The following is a 19,249-nucleotide window of genomic DNA, read 5'->3' as shown; positions in this document are numbered from 1 at the left end:
GTACATTTCGACTGAACTCTAATAACCACGCGTTTGAGTTCACGCACTGATATTTAAATTCGGGCCACCCAGCTTGACGCAAATCAATATAGTTACTTGTCATGTGTTCAAAAAATCTTTCAACTCTCACAAATACCATGAACGCAAAGAGCTAACTGGGGGTTAACTGAAAGAGAACGTCTTTTTTGGAGAAAAAACACGTCAGTACAAGATTATGTGTACAAGGTTAGCTTTATAGAACGTACATGATCGCTTAACTCTGCGTTTTTTAATAATCGTGTCGCATGTGAAACGCAGGAGACATTTTAGTTCGCCCATTTCTTGTTTACCGACATTTTGTCTGGAATGCGATACAGACAAAGATTAAACATTACTGATAACCAAGAGGCTCGAACCAGGAAGGCTTGGATATTTTAAACTTCGTAAATAACATTCTTTTCAAGCGTAGACTTTATTCGAGTGTAATAATACGCAACAACAATTCGTATACAGCATTGGTTTTATTGAAGTTTTTAATGCTTTTCGGCTTCACAGTGAATTATTTCAGCGTCATATTTGAAATAGCGCGCTCGATACAAGATGTCGGACGGGAAAATTCGGGTCTGTAAAAATGTTTGTTGGTTCAGTCAGGCAATGTGTGGACCAAAACATCGCCCACTATTTGAAACATCGCCCATGGGCGGGGTTTAGAATGGGCGGGGTATCAGCCGAATCCGGTACCCCAAAACGTACAGACTAATATTCATGTGAAACGCAGGGTCAAATGCTGTTCAACTTAATAAACGCACCCAAGAGTGATTAGTAACGGCCGATCCTCAAGTTAATTTGGACGATCCTAGTTGATGAAAACACTCTAGTATCGTACACACGATACATTTGTTTATGAATAAATTGGCATAAATTATTGCTCAGCAGAAGTTTTTACTTTTATTTGTTTGTTTATAAGCCCCCCCCTCCCAACTATGGTACTTACATGGTAGACAGCACCACCACCACTTTTTCTTCTTGCTAATTTTACGTTGTGATGTTGTAGTTTAGGTATATCACATTCATTCCAGGGATTCTGATGTCGTCCTATAACAACACTTGCATCATTTCTCCATAGTAGCAACATGTGCACATCACTAAAATTCCAATTCTCATATGCCCTGCATCAGAAAGAGATAGACATAAAAGTAGTCCCTGTAAGGTTTCATTCATAAGTCACATGACAAATTCTCATCCTAGTGGCGTGTGGAGTTTGTCAAACAAGAGTATTGTTGGAGTATTTCTTTAAAATAATGTGGTATGTGCATTCAATGATGATCAATTTTTATGAATTAAAAGGATCTCATATTCCCCTATGGATCATTTAATTACATGTATACTACTAAATGGGGCTTGGAAGTCAACACCACTAAGACCAATACTATGACATTTCCTAAAATTCAGCATAGATCCATTTTTCACTTATGGTGACATGACACTAAAGCATACCAAGACATTCACATACTAGGGTGTGACACCAATCAGCTATGAATCCCTGAACAAAGCTATGAAGAGACTCTCAGATAAGGCTAAAAAAGCAGAACGACTGATGACTAACATGAGAAACACAATCTGCATTGATTTTTACTGCCTGAGCTTACAAAATGAATTTGTGATTACATTACGGTTTAATAAAGCTTATTATTATGTGTGACATTCATGCAAATTTTTAATGAAATCAGCTAAGCTGATAAGCTGGTGACATGTCAGTGTTGTTTTTTGGTGGGTTGGGTCTGAGAAACAAAATGCCATCAGAGGATTAAATGTCCACAACACAACAACACATAAAAACGGCTTAAAGACGAACATACTAAAGTTATCATTTGTATTCTGTTGTATGTTGTGATTGTATATTCTAATATACCTACGGTCTCTCTACTGTACCTGTGGTGACTAATATATCCACAGTTTCTGAGCAAAGTGAAGGCTGCCATATCGCATAATGTGAGGTACTGACACAAAATTATCAAATTTGAGAGGGAACCACCCAAGTTATTTTTATATCAAAAGCACTCTGGTTTTCAATAAGATGATGAAAATGTAATTGATGAAGAATAGATGGAAGAACAGTTGAACTGCTCTGCTATGTTATTTTCAAAGACAACAAAGCTAAACTGTGGTTGAATCCTGTTCAACAAAGAATAAACATAACTACTATAGGTGCAGATCAATACTTACCAATCTTCAAATGCTAAATTAGCATAAACATCCGTGGAAGTGGAACAATATACAATTCCCTGAAAGAAAGAAGACAGGGTTAGAAAGGTTTCATATGAAATAGTTTTATAAATTCTCAAAGGATCATACAAATAAATATACTACGAGACATTCTGAATCTGTGGTTTATGATTGATCATTTCCATGCATGATTTGCTGCATGAGATGGCACATATTTTGTTACAACAAGTTGATGAAAACACACTGATTGGGTTGCTATGTATCCTTTCAAAGTTCTACAGTTTGTTATTGACTTCACTTATCATCAGAACACTTTCTAGCATCTCTGGTCAAACAATCTCCAAATGTACTTTAATTCAGATCATTTTAAATTTAATTCTCCACTGGTTGACAACCCCTTGCACACTTTTTGTAAAGTTGAAAATGAAACAATATATCATTTAATTTATTATCATTTTCACCTATACCTGAAGTGGTTCCAATAATGCAGTTCAACAGATGGTCTTTAGAAAATAACACTTGTTTTAACTGAGTTGTAATTCTTGGTAAAAAACATTTATATGAATGCAAAATGCCACTAATTTATGTTACCATGGTCAAAAACATAAAGGAGATTGAGAAAATATTGAAATAAGGAATAGTAAACTTGAGATACATCACCAAAAGTGGCCCATATCTTACAGGAACAACTCCAGCTCAATAATACCACTCACCATATATTGGGATAAGGCCTTCTCTTATGTAATGTATTTGCTATATAATCACAAAATGTAATAAAACCAAATACTGTAAATTTTTTTATTTTTGCTTAGAATTAATATTAGCTATCTTTGCTGAAGGAATGATTCAGTGAAAATATTTTACATTTAACTCGTCCAAAATCATTGAAAATAAAATCCATACAAAACACCCAAAAAGTCTTTTCAGCAAAAAGAAATTAAAGCTAAAATAAAGTATTTCACAGTAATATAAAAAAAATGTAATTATTCAGCTATTTTGAATAGAATCGTCAAACCAATATATCTGTATATCCACGACATGATGTATAATGAATATATAAAATTTGAACATATCAGTTAAAGCATGTCAGAGATATGGCTCTAGAAGCCCATTCATTTTAAAACAAAATGGCCGCCAGTCAGCCTTTTTAAATTCGATCTGAAAAATAAAATGATGTGCATCAGGAACCTATAATGTCCAATGTATGTACCAAGTTTGAACGAAATCCATCCATAAATGTCAGAAATGCTTGATATTTGATGATTTTTTAGCATAAAAATGGCCACCAATAAGAGGAATTATTTGTACATTTATAACCGGTGTATAACACCACGAAGTAGGTTATGTCACGTAGTAACTTTGATGATCGCTTGGAAATATTATTTGTTCGTTCATTACTGTAAATGTAAACGTTGTAGAAGCTGATGGTCGGAATAATAACCAGCAATCTGCCAAATAATTACGTGGTCGATTTTTTGAAAGAAAATTTTGTAGTACATAAGATCATGAAAGTCGTGAACATAATCCTGGCTGAAACGTTTCAAATGAGTTTCATTTAACCTATTACAATTGTCGCATACGACTTGTTTACCACTTCCGTGTGACTGAGAATGTTCTAGAACCGTACTGTGTCTGGGCGGAATTTTTAGAAGCTGGTTGAATAGGTAATAGGACACTGTAGAAGGTAATGGAACATTCTAGAAATTTGTAGTACATGTAAGTTCCAGACTCATTATGTATGCTGATGTAATGGTCTATTTATAGACAGTGTGGGTATATAGGGGAGTTGTTCAGCACTGAGATCAGATCGGAGATCTCGTTGAATTGTATTGGAGTTTAAGTATCTAGTTATTGGAGTAGTGGAGTTTTACCGCGTTATTGTACTTGATGTTTGCAGAGTATAATAATACCAGTACCAGTTGAAACCTCATCTGTTGGCTCTGTGTTCGTGTTTTATCATCGCCAGGGAAGTCTTTTTGTTACTGTTGCCATTGTGGTATTTGAACCATCACACCTGTACTATACCAATTACGGTAATATTACGTTGCGTGTGACAACAATTTATTTGTTTCTTTTTAGTCTGCAGCATTTGCATTTCGAGAATGTTTAATTTTTAAATTCAAACTCTTCTAAATTGTGAAACGTAATATTTTGACTCCAATGAAAAAAATATTTGCACTGTGACAGAGCTCATTAAAATTAATATTACAAAAGTGCCCAAAGTAAGTGCTTATAACACTGTGTGAAGCAAATTTAGGCGAGGGTTCTCCGGACCCGCCTATTCACATAGTTCATACTCACCATAGACTCCGGTCAGTCAAAATGACTATTTTGAACTGTAGGCATTAATCAGCGATTCTGCCGGTGACGGAGAGATAGAATCTAGGTCAGGGGAAGCCCCACGACCCCAAGATTCTTTTACCCCTTGTGTCACAAACCCACGTGACCGAGGCCACATGGCAGCACCATAGGCAGCCGTACATTCACTCTGGTTTCTTTCTCTCCACCTCGAGGACTTAGACCAACGCTACGAAAAGAGTGTGGTGGTTGGGGGGGGGGAGACCCAGAGTCTGTGGTGGGTATGAACTATGTGAATAGGCGGGTTCGGAGAACCCTTGCCTAAATTCACTACGTTCAATTACCCACCATAGACGCCGGTCAGTCAAAATGACTATTTTGAACTGTAGGCAGAGTCAGACGCAGATAGGTGGGAGGTTTTTCCGAGCAAACAGAAAAAATTATGAAAGTCTTTTCCCAGTTCGGGATGAAAACAAACTCAATACCTTAGTTAAGACCCAAGAAGGGTGGTATCTTACCTCGCCTGTGCTGTCCCCGAAGCAAGAAGCCAATGCTGCTGTGGTGACAGGGTTCGATGTGCCAGAGAAAGCTAGACCCAAGCCGAATTCAGGGGTGATAAGCTAGAAGTAGGACCGAAACAGTTCGCATGAGGGCATAGGTCGAAAAAAGAAGCGAAACCTGGGAGCTTCCAGGAAGTGCTAGTGGTACAGACAATCTGCCCGCAAGAATGCCGAGACTGACATATTGCCTATGCGCAGGGGCCCCTGCGGTCGTTCGGGCTGGGTTGGTAATCAACGCCTGACCCGCTACGACAGGGCCTAACCTGAAGAGACCCTGCTTAATAGATTGGGTGTCTCTTAGGTAGTAGTTGATGAAGACGTTCTGTGTTCTCCAGTAGCCTGCCCTCAGAATGTGTTTGAGGGGGGTGCCTGACGCTAGCGCTAGTGAGTTAGCAATCGCACAGACCTCATGTGCTCATGTACTTGGTGTCTCTGCAAGGTCTGTGTTGAGGAGGATAGTGTATTATAGACCTCCAGTACAGTCGCAGTAATCCACCTGGAGATGGAAGTCGGGGAAGCCGGCTTATCCTGTTTGCCAGGGCCGTAACACAAAAACATGTGTTTGGTTCCCTGTCTGAAAAACCTGGTATGGTTCTCGTAGCAACTCAGTGCTCAGACCGGGCAGAGAAGCAATTCCTCCTGATCCTCCGGACAGACAATATTTGACAGCCGGGGGATGACGATCGGTTGAGGATCGTGTCCTGGGATTTGGTTCTTGGCAAGAAACCCGATTCGTGTCTTTAGTACAACTTGATCGTCAATAAAGGCGGCACAATCGTCCACGAAGGACAGTGCGCCTAAGCTCTGACCGGGGCCTACCTGAGGCAGTTTTCCATGTCAAAAACTTGAGTGGTGCTGAAACGAGGGGCTCAAAGGGAGGTCTGCTTAGGGCTGATAAAACAACCGACAGGTCCCAATTGGGCGGTTCCCTTGAACGGGCCCTGGGCCTCTGATTATGGAAAGCAGTAAACAGTCTTCTAATAATGGGACAATCGGCTAAACTTGACGCCAAAGAGTTTTCTATGGCGGGGGACAAGGCTGACCTGTAGCCAACGATCGCTGCGTAGGACAGACCCACTTCGTCAAACAAGTGGACAAAGAAGTCTGCTACCTGGCCGATAGAGGGATGGCATGGATCAATCTCTCTTCCACTACACCAACTGGTGTATGCTAGCCATTTCGAGTCGCAGGCAGCGTTGGTGGAATCCCTGTTCACCCTGGCCAGGACGTTGGCAGCCCGCTTAGATAGACCTTTCGTCTGCACAATCTACTGAGAGCCTCCATGCATGTAAGTGGTACACTGCTGGGCTTGTTGGTAGTGTGCCGTCTGGTTGGAACAGCAAGTCCGGTATGTCCGGCAGCACTACCGATGTTTCGACTATCATTTCCAGCAGGAGCGGAAGCCAGGTCTTGGTCGGCCAATTGGGCGCCACCAGAGTTAATATGCAGGTGGGCTCTTGTCGAAGTTTCGCCAGTACCTGGTGAATTAGCAGGAAGGGAGGAAAGGCGTACGCATCCATGTGGGACCAGGGGATTGATAAGGCGTCCACGGCCCAGGCTCCTGGTGTCGGCAGGAGTGTTACGTATGTCGGGAGCTTGGCGTTCCGGGGTGGAGCAAACAGGTCTATCTTTGGACCATCCCACAGCCGAAACAACCTGGAGGCTACCCACTGGGGAATCTGCCACTCTGTGTTCTGGAGACGGAGCCACCTCGAAAGGGCGTCTGCCAGACCGTTTCTCACCCCTGGAAGGTGGTGTGCGGTTAGCTCCACATTGTATTCCAGGCACCAAAGGAGAATTTGCTCTGTTAGGGCCGACAACGATGGAGAACACATCCCCCTCCTTGTTGATGTAGGAGATCACCGCTGTGTTGTCCGTGCAGAGCAGGACTCTGTGGTCTCAAACTTCGGGTTGAAAGCATGAAAGTGCTAGGTGCACTGCTTTCAGCTCAAGCCAGTTGATATGGTGGTCCCGAACACACTGCAGGGGCCATATTCCTTGGGCTTGTTTGTCCAATAGATGCGCTCCCCACCCTTGAAGGGAGGCGTCTCTTACCAGAGTCATAGCTGTGACGAGTGGGTCCAAGGGGACCCCCTGTCTGAGGTTGGTTAACGACGACCACCAGGACAGGGTTTTCTTTACTTAGTCCGGGATCAATACCCATCTGTTTAGTTCCCGTAGGTGAGCACGGTGTTCCAATAACAAGCGTTGGACCGGGTGGCTGCATAGTGCGGCCTGGGGAACTACCCTTCGAACGGAGGTCATCATTCCGATGAGCCGCATTAGTTCTCGGAGAGACACTGAAGGTACGCTGACTAGGCGTTCTGCTAGGTTGCTTAGCACTAGGCAACGCGCTTGAGATGGGCGAACCAGGCCTACTTCGGTATCGAACTCCATACCAAGAAACACCAACTGTTGAGTCGGGTCGGGATGGGACTTTTTGTGATTTACTAGAAAGCCCAACTGGTGAAGTAAACCCTGTGTAAGCCTTACATGTCTTGCTAATAACCCTTTGTCTGGGTTGTGTAGCAACCAATCGTCTAGGTACGGATTGATGTGTACCAACATTTGGTGGAGCAGCAGTACTACCTGTTTCATCCCTCTGGTGAACACGCTGTGGATAACCCGAAAGGGAACACCTGAAATTAGAATACTTGGCCCAGGTTGGCGAATTGAAGAAGAGGGCAACTCGCTGGGTGCATCGGTATGTGCAGGTAAGCGTCGCATAAGTCTAAAGAGGCTAGCCAGTCGAGCCGGTGGATGGAGAGTAGAACACTAGATGGTGTCTCCATGCGGAACTGATCAAGACACACATACTGGTTTAGTCTGCTTAGGTCCAGAACTGGACGCCAGCTGCCTGTAGATTTTGGTACTACGAATACATTTGAATAGAAGCCCGGACTTAGCGCCGGCTGAACTATTCTGTGTATCGTGCCCTTTCTTAGCAAACTGTCTACTTCCTGTCTGATTGCTTCCGCCTTGTGGGGATCCCCTGGCAGTGCCCCCAACGGGGGGGACACTAACAGGGGCGGTGGAGATGTCAGTTGTATTCTGTAACTGATTGGGATCGGTTACCTGCTGTCTCCAAGCTGGAATGCACCGGCGCAATCTATGTGCGACAGGGATCTGTGGCCATGCATTCGGTGGTTGTAAGAGGGGGGGGTTCTCCTCTACCGTGAGGTGAGCTCCCCCAGAGATCACTGGGGTTACTAAGCTGTAGCCTGATCTCTTGCCAAACGCAAGCCCACCCCCCTCGCAGAGGTAAGCGTCAAACATGCTTCCCCAGCTGCCGGGGTTGACGACCACGCGAGGAGGAGGAGCCACCACCTGGTCCTTTCTTTCCCGGGGGCGCGCCGCTACTCTTCCCTCCCGCGGAAGGGTATGAGTCCTGGCTGACTGGCAGAGCTAGTCTTAGGGCGTTGTGCTTTTTGTGCTTGGGGCACCCTCTGTTTACCCTTGGCAGCGGCCAACTGGCTAGCAGATTCGACTTGGACCATTTGGTTTGTTACACCCCGAAGCTCTGCGACTGCACTCGCTATCTCCCCATCAAAGAGGGCGGGCGATGTCCAGTCTGCATAACTGAGGCAATGGCGTACCCCCTGACTCAGTTCGCCGGCAAAAACACACACGTCTTTTGGTTTCGTCCCACGAATTGGGATTCGAATCTGAGATTGCCCCGATGGGATAGCGTTTGGTCCAGCGAAAGGGGTTATGCAAAATATTCCCCCAGCCTGGGGTTTTTGGCGTTACCTCTTTCGCGGCTGTCCAACGACTGCCCCTTAACACCGTCTGCACACCGTCCGCCACGCTCAGCACTCGGCTGGACCAGGGGAGACGTGCGGATGGGGGTCGATCTGGATCCCGGCGCCTGCGACCCCATCAGCGTAGAAGCGACCGTAAGTGGCTGCTTTAGGATCGAGGATGGGTGGATATACATAGTATCACCTAGACTGATAATATTCCGCATCACCCCAACGGCATGGCTCACCGAGTCATTGCGCAATGTGGACTCTGAGGGACCGCCCGAGGTACCCACTGTATCCGACGCGAACGAACTTCCACCTCTCAGCCTAAATATGTGAGCGAGAGCGTGTTCAAGAGTGCGTCTCATGACAAGGTCGGTTCAGTTCTGTGGGTCGGCGAGAAGGGAGTCGATACCCACAGCGGAGCTCGGACTTGAAGGTAAATTAATCAGTTCGGTACTGCGCGGTGAACCCTGGGTGGTTGAAAGCGGGAGGGGGGTTGTTGTCCTGACGCCCTGCCCCGAAAATGGAGCCTTGGCTACCAGCGTCCCCGTTGGTGTTACGTGTCTGAGGTCTCCGAGGAGACCTGTTGCCACTAGCCTGAGCCTTGGGGGTGGGTGGGTGTGTGGGATGTGTCACGGCTGGGAATGGGGGGGGGGGTACCCCACCGGAAGAGACGTGTTTAGAATGTGAACGGTGCTTTCTGTGTTTTTTCCTACTTGCCCGCTGAGAGGCCGCAGTGGAGACAGCTCGCTCCGCCTGCAGGTGGTCTACTCGGCCTGCCAGGGACGCTATTTGCTCCGACAGTCTTTCAACCAATGCCCTCATTTCAGCAGCAAAACCGGCGCCGTGCGAGGATGGATCCACAACGGGACCCAGCACGGGCCCCATAGGAGGAAGGACCTCCTGGGGCACAGCCTCGCTGTTGCCGGTAAAGTTGGGTAACCCACTGCCTGAAAAAACAGACTGTGCAGATGCCCTCCGATCAGCGGGGGGGGAGACCGAAATACATCGGCATCCCCACTATCGGGACCTTTGCTTGGTATCCCGGTATGAGAATTGGTAGCGGAGCGCGAGGACTTATCACTCATTCCAACGTACAACTCACTCATACCCATGCCGGTAGCACTTGCCGCGAAACCTTTTCGCGAGCGAGCAATGCGGTCAGTCTCGGCTATTTTTACATACTGCTGGAAAGAATCCCAGGCTTCAGAACCCCAGTGATTGCAAATATTGTAAAAGGTGCCGCCATGAAACCAACATGTGGTTACATAGTGGCGCCAGGTTTTAATTTCTTTGTTGTGGAAAAGCATAACACACAACAGGGAAAATGACACAAGGGTAAAAAGACAAGAAAAACTTATCCTACCAGCTAGAATGTTAGATGCCGCGGCTGCGGTGACGACCCACGCTAGAAACCTGGACAGGAAAAAGCAACAGAGCCAGGCAGAGCCGCTCAGAATCATTCCCGACGAGGCAGAGATGAAAGAAGAGTGATTGTACGGCTGCCTAAGGCACTGCCATGTGGCCTCGGTCATGTGGGTTCGTGACATAAGGGGTAAAAGAATCTTGGGGTCATGGGGCTTTCCCTGACTTAGATTCTATCTCTCCCACCAGCAGAATCGCTGATTAATGCCTACATTTCAAAATAGTCATTTTGACTGACCGGAGTCTATGGTGGGTAATTGAACGTAGTGAATAAATATCTGCCACTTTGTTTTTGAAAATATATGTTGTTTATTATGTGAGTGTAAATGTGCTTTAGTCAATTTCTATTATTATGTAAATGATATGCAAATTATATGCAAATTAGTCCGCCATAGTGGTTTAAATTTCTTGGGAGAACACTGATATCTATGACATGATGTATGAATATCTAAAATTTTAACATAATCAGTCAAAGCAAGTCAGAGATATGGCACTAGAACCACATTCAATAAAAGAAAAATGGCTACCAGTCGGCCATTTTGAATCTTATTATATACCCTATATATAAAATATGTTTTTGAAATGCAGTCCATCACCCCCTTGGCCATTTTCGCCAATTTTTAGTTGCCGGGGCGATTCACGTCCCAAATTTTGGTTCTCCGGGCGTCTCTAATAAATACCCTATCTAACCGCTGGACTGAATTAGCTAAATTATGAAAAATTCATTGAAGATTGGGTGAAAATCGGTCATTTTTGGCCTCAAGGTTTTTTTGCTCGGAAAGGCAAGGGCGATAAGACTCGATTTTCAAGAACGTAGGTCGCTCGGATCGGACGGTTTCTATTATTTCGAATCTGTTGTGTTTCTAGAAACATAACAACTTTGTTTTTTTGTGAATATAGAACATGCTCTGTTCCAATAAAGGATTTTGATATGCAAATCGAACAATTTTAATAGTTCCTTATTGTAACGTCTCCCACATAAATAGTCCTCTACTCCCCAGAATTTGACAATGGTACTAGCCCAGAATTGACTTTCTGTTCAGCGCGTCTTTGATTGTAGCAATGTTCACGCAACTGTACGAAAATACGCACACTCGCGAATTTGACAATATTCACTTGAGCGTTTTAGGATAGTGGGAATAGTAGCAAATATATGGAAATGCCAGTTACATCACTCATGAAGATTGATGATTCGAGTGCTGGCCGGAATAGATGTATTAAGTGTTCATTTCTATGCAATATGTCTACACATGCGATTCTCAATTTCGATGTGTAAAATCATATCGCTGCTGTGGACGGCGAGGCCGACAGATTGTTTTGGTTTTGCGGCTCTCTTGGCATGGGCAACTGATTTTTAAGTTTCTGTTTTTTTTAATATTCTGACGTTTACTTGGTCGTATTTTGTATGTACCACTCAGACGCTGACAACAAGTGAGTAAAGGGACCGGGAGATGGTCAACATGGGACTCTGAAGGCCCTGGAGAAAGCATCATTTTACAACATTAATGAACGAAATTTACAATCTCATTCTTCCGAACAATCTGATATTTATGCTGGATAACAAAGTATACAAGTACTGTTTACGATATACTGTAAAATGGAAATAACATACCTATTTAACCGTTGTTGATTTGTTTGACAAAATTCCAAGACAACAATCGACAAACAAAAACACTTCACAGTCACTGTAGCCACACCAGTAAGAATCAAAGAAAGCTTAGAAAGAACTCCCGTGTGCTGAGAGTATTGAAGACACATTATTTCAAAATTACTTGTACCATACATGAGATATTAGCTGAAAACTAATTATGTAAATTAGGTATCTAATATGAACAGAACAAAAAAATTATGAATTATTATGCTAATTAGAGAATTAATATGAACAATAATTTTAACCCAAAATTAATCAGGCCTGTCTATTGTCCTAGAGCATTTATGTACCAAATTTTATTCAAATATGATGATCAGTAATTGAGATATCAGTGTTAATTAATTATGTTAATTAGGTGATTAATAAGCATAAATATTTACCAAAAACTAATTGGGTCTCTGCATAGTTCTCTTTAAAAGTTTCATTAAAATCCAATTCTGGGTTATTTATATATCAGTGGAACAGTATGCAAACTAGGTAATTTATATCCAATTAAAACAAGACATGAAATGTCACAGTCCGCGTTATTTGATTATAAAGTTGTACAAAGAACATCTGCAAACAGGTGAATAAATATGTACTCTTTGTGGTTACAACCCATCATAAAGTGATTTCCGATGATCTAGTTTTGTACTGACAACTAAAAACTTCCACTGACCCATGTTCAGAATCTCAGAGTACACAAGTGCAACAAAACTATTTGTCATACATGTATACTTGCTCAAGAAACTGCATTCATAAATCTGAGTGAACCTTGATGTACATGACTTCTTTGTTAATCAGGTCTTAGTATATTACCAGGACCTGGGTTTGTTTGAACATCATCACTGGGCATAAGAATCATTCTCATGTTGTCAAATACAATTTGTTATTAACACAGTAAGGTTTATTATTTAAAATGTATTCATTGTACATAGAACAACATCTGTTAATTTAAACAATTGTAAAAGCTATGTTTTCAGAGCAAGTAAAGGTTGGTCTGCTCATAACCTTCAATGGCGAAGTAACAATAATTGTTTGAAGTCTTTTTAGTGCAGTGATATTATTGCATTTCAATTATTATTAATGGGTATAAAATACTGTAAACCATTTAATTTTAACTTCTAGATATATTCAGGATTTTATGAAATTTGTGTACAACATTTCAATAAAGTCCCTGACACTCCATGTTGTAGGAACCCAGAAAAAATTCAGTTCACAGCACCACTGTAAAAAAAAAAAAAAAGTTTAAAATGAGTATAGTCAAAGATATACACATGTGGGTTCATAAGACATATGTACCAATCTGAGTTGGTTCTAGAGATTAGTATCACAAGATTTTACTCTCCGTGATTAAATATCAGTCCTATGTATAACGCTGTGTTGATCAGGCGAACTAATTGACAATGGCCCTACAGGTATCGCTATGAAATCACAGTAGTTTTGTATTCTTCTAGCATTTTGACCATGGAAAAATATTTGTTTTTGAAAGTGGCCGAATTATTAGAAGAAAAACAGAAACTATTTTTTTAGTATGAATTCTAGTAACTGAAATGCAGGATTGAAAAAGAACAAGACAATGCGCAAGATTGATAAACCTTCAGCGAGCACTCCTGAAATTTCAGATCATTGGTACCATGTTTTTGGATACATTCAATGACCTAATACATAAAATCACATTTGTTATTGCTCAATCACTTGACCCTGTATGGCACAAGATCGCAAGCTTCTATCATAAAATTGGGTTATTTATTTGATGCAACAAAACATGCATTCACAGCAGACGGAAATTCGTTTGAGATATTACTGGATTTTTGTATTCAGTTTTCCATTTCAACCACCATCATCACTTAGTAAGCTGTGATCGTGCATTGGGATACTGACTGTGCATAAATGCGCAGTGTACTGTCATCAGAAGACCGATTGTTTGAGAATATTTTGCACCATTACACCATTTCAAATATTATATTAATTCACAGACAACAAAATAAAGATTTTCAATGACATACAAGTTTTCCCACAGTTGATGATTGTATGGCAATTACAAGGCTTCACCAGTTTTACTTTGGAAGAAGTTGAAAACAGGTAACAGGAAGGGGCTACATGACTACATCTTTTTTTTTTTAATTTTAATCAAGCATGATTTTTTTACTTTTTTTTTTTTTTTTTTTTACAAATGTCTATTTCAGGGCAACAGAAACAAAAACAATAAATGTGTAGGTAGGCATTTTAACAATTGCACAATTAATATTGGATGAAAACGTCATTACCGATATAAATCATAATCATAATTAAAAATAAGATCACATTTAATTTAGTCAGTTTTCATAATGAAATGCATAATAACATGTACTTATAAATTTTAATAAGGTTCAACAGCCTTTTCATTTACGGGGTAGTGGCAGTTTATACACCATAAAACCTCTGGTTTAGGTGTCACACTCAGAGAAGATTGAAAGGCCTTTGGTTCATAGGCATCGCGAAATGTTGGAATTGAATCTCCCAAAAAAATTCACATACTGTAACATGCATTATTTTTTTTATAATCTTGTTGATAACGAAAAGTAAAGTATGTTCTAAAAGAAGTTTCGAATAAATACAAACACGAATACATTGCTTAGTCGTTAGTACCGGTAGCGAATGATCACGGTAGCACAATCTGGTCATTCTGTGTTTCGCAAGCGAATAACTTACTTGTTTTCGAAGTATTGCAATTGTTGATTATTATTCAGTAATGATTATAATAACGCACAAAAATTTAATTCGTTGAATTTATATAAATTGGAAGTAATATTCAACTTAGTTTCATCGTAAACGAATGATTTCGGTCGAATGTAAATGTTCGAAGAGATACGATATCCGCCATGTTCTCATTTACACATGGCTCATTTAAATATGTTAATGACGGTTCAGTGACCTCGTGGTGAACGCAACGCGGTAGCAGATTTACCGATGTTCTGGCAAGATCTTTATGCTTTGATTTTGACGGGGAAAACGGCATGATTTTTTTTTTAATCAAAAAATTAGTTGTTTTCAAAATATAAACTGAGCATTCAAAGAATAATTTAACATTGTTCGCAGAAATAACAGCTTCGAAACGAAGCTTACCCATTCGGGCTATTCACAATATGTGTCAATGACTATGGTACAATATAAATTAGACTCTTTTAGGCGCCAGGAGTGAATGAAGTATCTAAAATATTTTTAAAAGAAACTATAAAAAAAATGCCGAAAAAACGCTGGGCGATTTCATGGTCCGTTGCAGACTACTCGACCGACCATCCATACACGTGTTGTCACTGCACATCGGCCATGTTGAGTCGCACAAGATCGACAAAATCTTCATTACAACTAACAGTTTAATGCTCACAACATAAAAATAAAAATATAATCATAGGCAACCTACTATTATATAATGAATAAGTTGATCGACACAGGGACATCCCCCCCCCCCCCCGAGTTGTGGATATTTCAGAAATCGCGACACAAGCAAAAGACCGGATAACGATTTTACTTGAAACTATGTCCCCATGAATTAATCGTCCGTGTACAATAATTTGACAGGGTATACAATTTACAAACTAGTTTCGTAGATTGGAGACAATTGTTTGCTTTTTTGGCTTTTCACGAGAATATAAAGCTGGCAATCATCATAGTATTCACGTCCGTATGTACGTCACGGAATGTACACCAATCGCACCCCAAAATACATTCAATTTTGTAGAAACTGGAGAACTTACCTTTGCAAACACGTCTCTTATGCCGCCTTCTTGAAGTTCTTGAAATCAAATAAGGTTACTAGTTCTTCTAGTAACTAGTGAATAAGACCACTGAGCCGAACAGAATACATGTATAAACAGTACTATAATAAATTGCACGCAATGGAGAAATCACGTGCTGTAGCGTTACTCACAGATCTAATCTACTGTAAAATATTTTATTTCAGCTGGAATTATCATTCGCTGAAAAGACTTTTTCTGGCTGTTTTTTGTATTGAATTTATTTTCATTGATTTTTGACAAGTTTGACTGTAAAATATAGGAAAAAGGAAATATTCGCTGGATTTTATTTTAGCTGAAACATTCCTTCAGCGAAAATAGCAAAGAAATGTTGCAAGTAAAAATAAAGTATTTTACAGTAATTAATTTATTCTGAGCATGCGCAGACGTTCTGTCAATGTTGCCGGGAGAGGTAATTTTTGATAAAAATCGTGAAAAAGACCCATTTGGGATTTTCAGATCTGGAAAAAATTACGTGCATACTCGGAATACACTTGTTCATCAACCTGCCAAGTTTCACTGATACCTGCTGTAGAATTTCTGAGAAAATGTTGGAGACGGAAAACGGACAAAACCTGAATTATAACGTCCCCTTTTCAGGCTGCGCCTGAACGGGGACTAACTAATCAGGTCTCTGCATAGTCCTAGAAGATCTATGTAGCAAGTCTCATTGAAATATGATGATTATTAATTGAGATATCAGGCAAAAACCTGAAAATTAATTAATTATGCAAATTAGGTAATTAATATGTACTCATATTACCCTAAAAACTATCAGATCTGTGCAGTGTCCTATGACATCTATGTACCAAGTGTCATTGAAATGTGATGATTACTACTTGAGATATCAGTGGAAAAGCCGAAAATTGATTATTCATTATGCAAATTAGGTGATTAATATTGCACAGATTTTTACCCAAAACTAATGAAATCTGCGCATTAGTCTGGAGCATCTATGTGGTCAAGTTTCATCAAAATCCAATGAGTTATTCTTTAAATATCAGTGGAACAGTCATGGAACAGCTAAAAATCAGCTAATTATCAGGCAAATTAGGTAATTAATATGCATGGATTTTTACCAAAACCTAATCAAATCTGCACATTGGCCCAGAGCATCTATGCATCAAGTTTCATCAAAAATCAATGTATGGTTCTTGAGATATCAGTGGAACACACACACACACACACAATACTTGTATTGCTATATGTTCCGAGGACTTCATTGGATTAACTTTTAATATAGTTGAATTAACTTTTAATATAGTTGTGATATGAACTCGATTAAAACGCGTTCCTATATAGGGTTGCATTTTAATTGGAGTTTAATTAAACTCAATTACAATGCAATACAATGGAGAATTGCATTTTAATTAAGTTTAATTAAACAAGAGTTGAATATCCCGTGACTGAACATAGAAATGTTTGCGAAGCTTAGGTTTAGTATCGGGGTAAGGTATGGTACAATTATATTAATATTAATATAACGTGAACCATACCTTCCCCCAATACTAAACCTAAGCTACGCAAAACGTATTAATAATCGAATTAACTATTAATATAAATTATGTTTTCCCGAGGACTATGAAAAAGGTCCTCGGAAGGTGTGTATGTCCTCGGAAGTGGCTATATATCTGTATTTTTGTCCTCGGAACATATAGCAATGCAAGTACACACACACACACATACAGACACAACTGCACAGACACTTTGTGCTTCGCACAGGGGAGTCAAAAAGATACTGTGGAAACTACAAAATAAATGTCAGTGAATACAATATTTATTAATTTGCAGCCTCCATGGACAAGTTCACAGCCTCTAATATTGCAAAACCGTTAGTTGTGAACTGAACTGAACTGAACTTTAAATTTCATCAGGATTTCCACATGAAGTTACACAGATATATAAAAAAAATGCAATATTAAGACAAGGAAAAATAATGCCTTTTTGTCAAGGCTATATCCTAATTTCTATTATTTTGGGAGTATTTTTGTGAGTGTATATGTATGCATTAAAATTATCGTAACTTAAAATGTAATCATAGTACAAATGTAAAGTACACAAAATTATCGATTGATTTAGGATTTGTTGGAAAAGTAGCCGAAATGCTATGACATGGTCTAATTGGTGGTGGGAATTGCCAAGCCAGTTTATAAAACAAGCCGGTAGGCTGGTTGGCGATCCGCTTTGCTCCGCTCAAAAACAAGCAACATCATATTTTCGGCTGTTGCCATGGTAGGACATGAACGTGAAGCTAACGTCAGTTTATAACTAAAACCGGGCCCCGTATACAAAGTTCGCAAAAAAACGTTCAGTCTTTAGAAGTCACTTGTCATTGTATTCTGCTGTTAAATTTATTATTTCCAACCGTTTTGCAATAGTATTTTCTTGATTGAAGGCAGCATTTACAGTTCATTCATAGTTCATAGTTGCGTTGGGATTACGTTGATACAGTGTAACAATGTTGGCACTGGTGATCTCTTACCAGTGTGCAACGTAGCCAAAATATAAAAATAAAACATGATCATATACACTGCAATTACAAGACTGGTAGGAGGTAATAAATTTGGGGCGAAAGTATCAAAAAATCAGTTTCTAGCTGTTGCCATGGCAGCAGTGAGCGAGAATTTCAATTAGTGACGGTCCAACCTGCCTGTCAAGTATGAACAAAATCAGCCAAGCCAAAAAAAAACCTAGAGCAGTTAAAAGCCGCTGGTGAAAAGTTACCCCAACTTTGAGGTCAAGTTTCTCGGTAATGAAAATAGACATAAAACAACCAGAAGAGTCAATTTCTTGGTAATAAAAACAATCCAAAAAAAAACAATTTTTGGCTGTTACTATGGCAACGGGAGCCAAATTTTTTTTCCAGATTTTACCTAATAACTAGGATGATAGTGTGACCTGCCTGCCAAGTTTGAGTGAAATATGCAAAGCCAAACAAAATCACAGAAGAATTATTACGTGAAAACACTTGAAATCACACACAGAGAGAGACACACAAAATTGATTTCAATCCTAGTGGAGCGGATCGACAATAGTGAACAAAAATGTTTGTAAATATTACTAACCCCAAAAGACGCTCATCGCGAAGTGACTTGTCTGTAAAACAAAACGATGTGCATCAAGATCCTATAATGTCCAATGTATATACCAAGTTTGAACAAAATCGTTAACAAATTGATGTGCATATGTATAATGTAATGTATGATGTATATGTGAAGTTTGATTGTGATTGGTCCGGACGCACGCACGGACGCACAGAGGTCAAAATATAAGTCCCCGTTTTCGAACTGCGTCCGAACGGAGATTAATAAATCGTACCTTCTTCGATCTACTGACAAGCGATTTGCCAGCGGACGAACAGAAACGTCGAAATATAACCAGACCCAAAGCCATGGCTATAACAAGTGTGATGGACGCGGTGCTGGATGGACACTCGCATCATATGACGATACTGGACGTAAAACCTGACGCGATGACCATGTTCACCATTGAACACTACACTGAAATAAAGTCACGTTTTCGGTCGTGGACGTCGCCATTGCGAGTTGTATTGGTTAAAGGTCACCAAATAACAAACGTTTGGTGGCGCTCTTCATAATACGTGAA

The 19,249-nt window shown here is 40.5% G+C and overlaps 1 protein-coding gene across 1 annotated transcript in view; it reads right to left on the bottom strand.

Moving 5' to 3' along the window:
* The window catches only part of LOC100368529 (lipoyl amidotransferase LIPT1, mitochondrial-like), a 29,964-nt gene extending 10,763 nt beyond the window's left edge, over positions 1-19,201 (bottom strand). Inside the window, exons 1-3 of the mRNA XM_085498126.1 lie at positions 18,962-19,201; positions 2,206-2,264; positions 974-1,148 (exon numbers count right to left, since the gene is read on the bottom strand). Of these exons, the coding sequence (XP_085354252.1) occupies positions 974-1,148; positions 2,206-2,264; positions 18,962-19,036 (309 nt within the window). The 5' untranslated portion in view covers positions 19,037-19,201. The remainder of the gene's footprint in view (positions 1-973; positions 1,149-2,205; positions 2,265-18,961) is intronic.
* Between the last annotated feature and the right edge of the window lie 48 nt (positions 19,202-19,249).

The sequence above is a fragment of the Saccoglossus kowalevskii genome, chromosome 1 (genome assembly GCF_978046115.1).
Source record: "Saccoglossus kowalevskii chromosome 1, keSacKowa6.1, whole genome shotgun sequence".
NCBI lineage: Eukaryota > Metazoa > Hemichordata > Enteropneusta > Harrimaniidae > Saccoglossus > Saccoglossus kowalevskii.
This window is presented reverse-complemented; position numbering and strand designations above follow the sequence as displayed.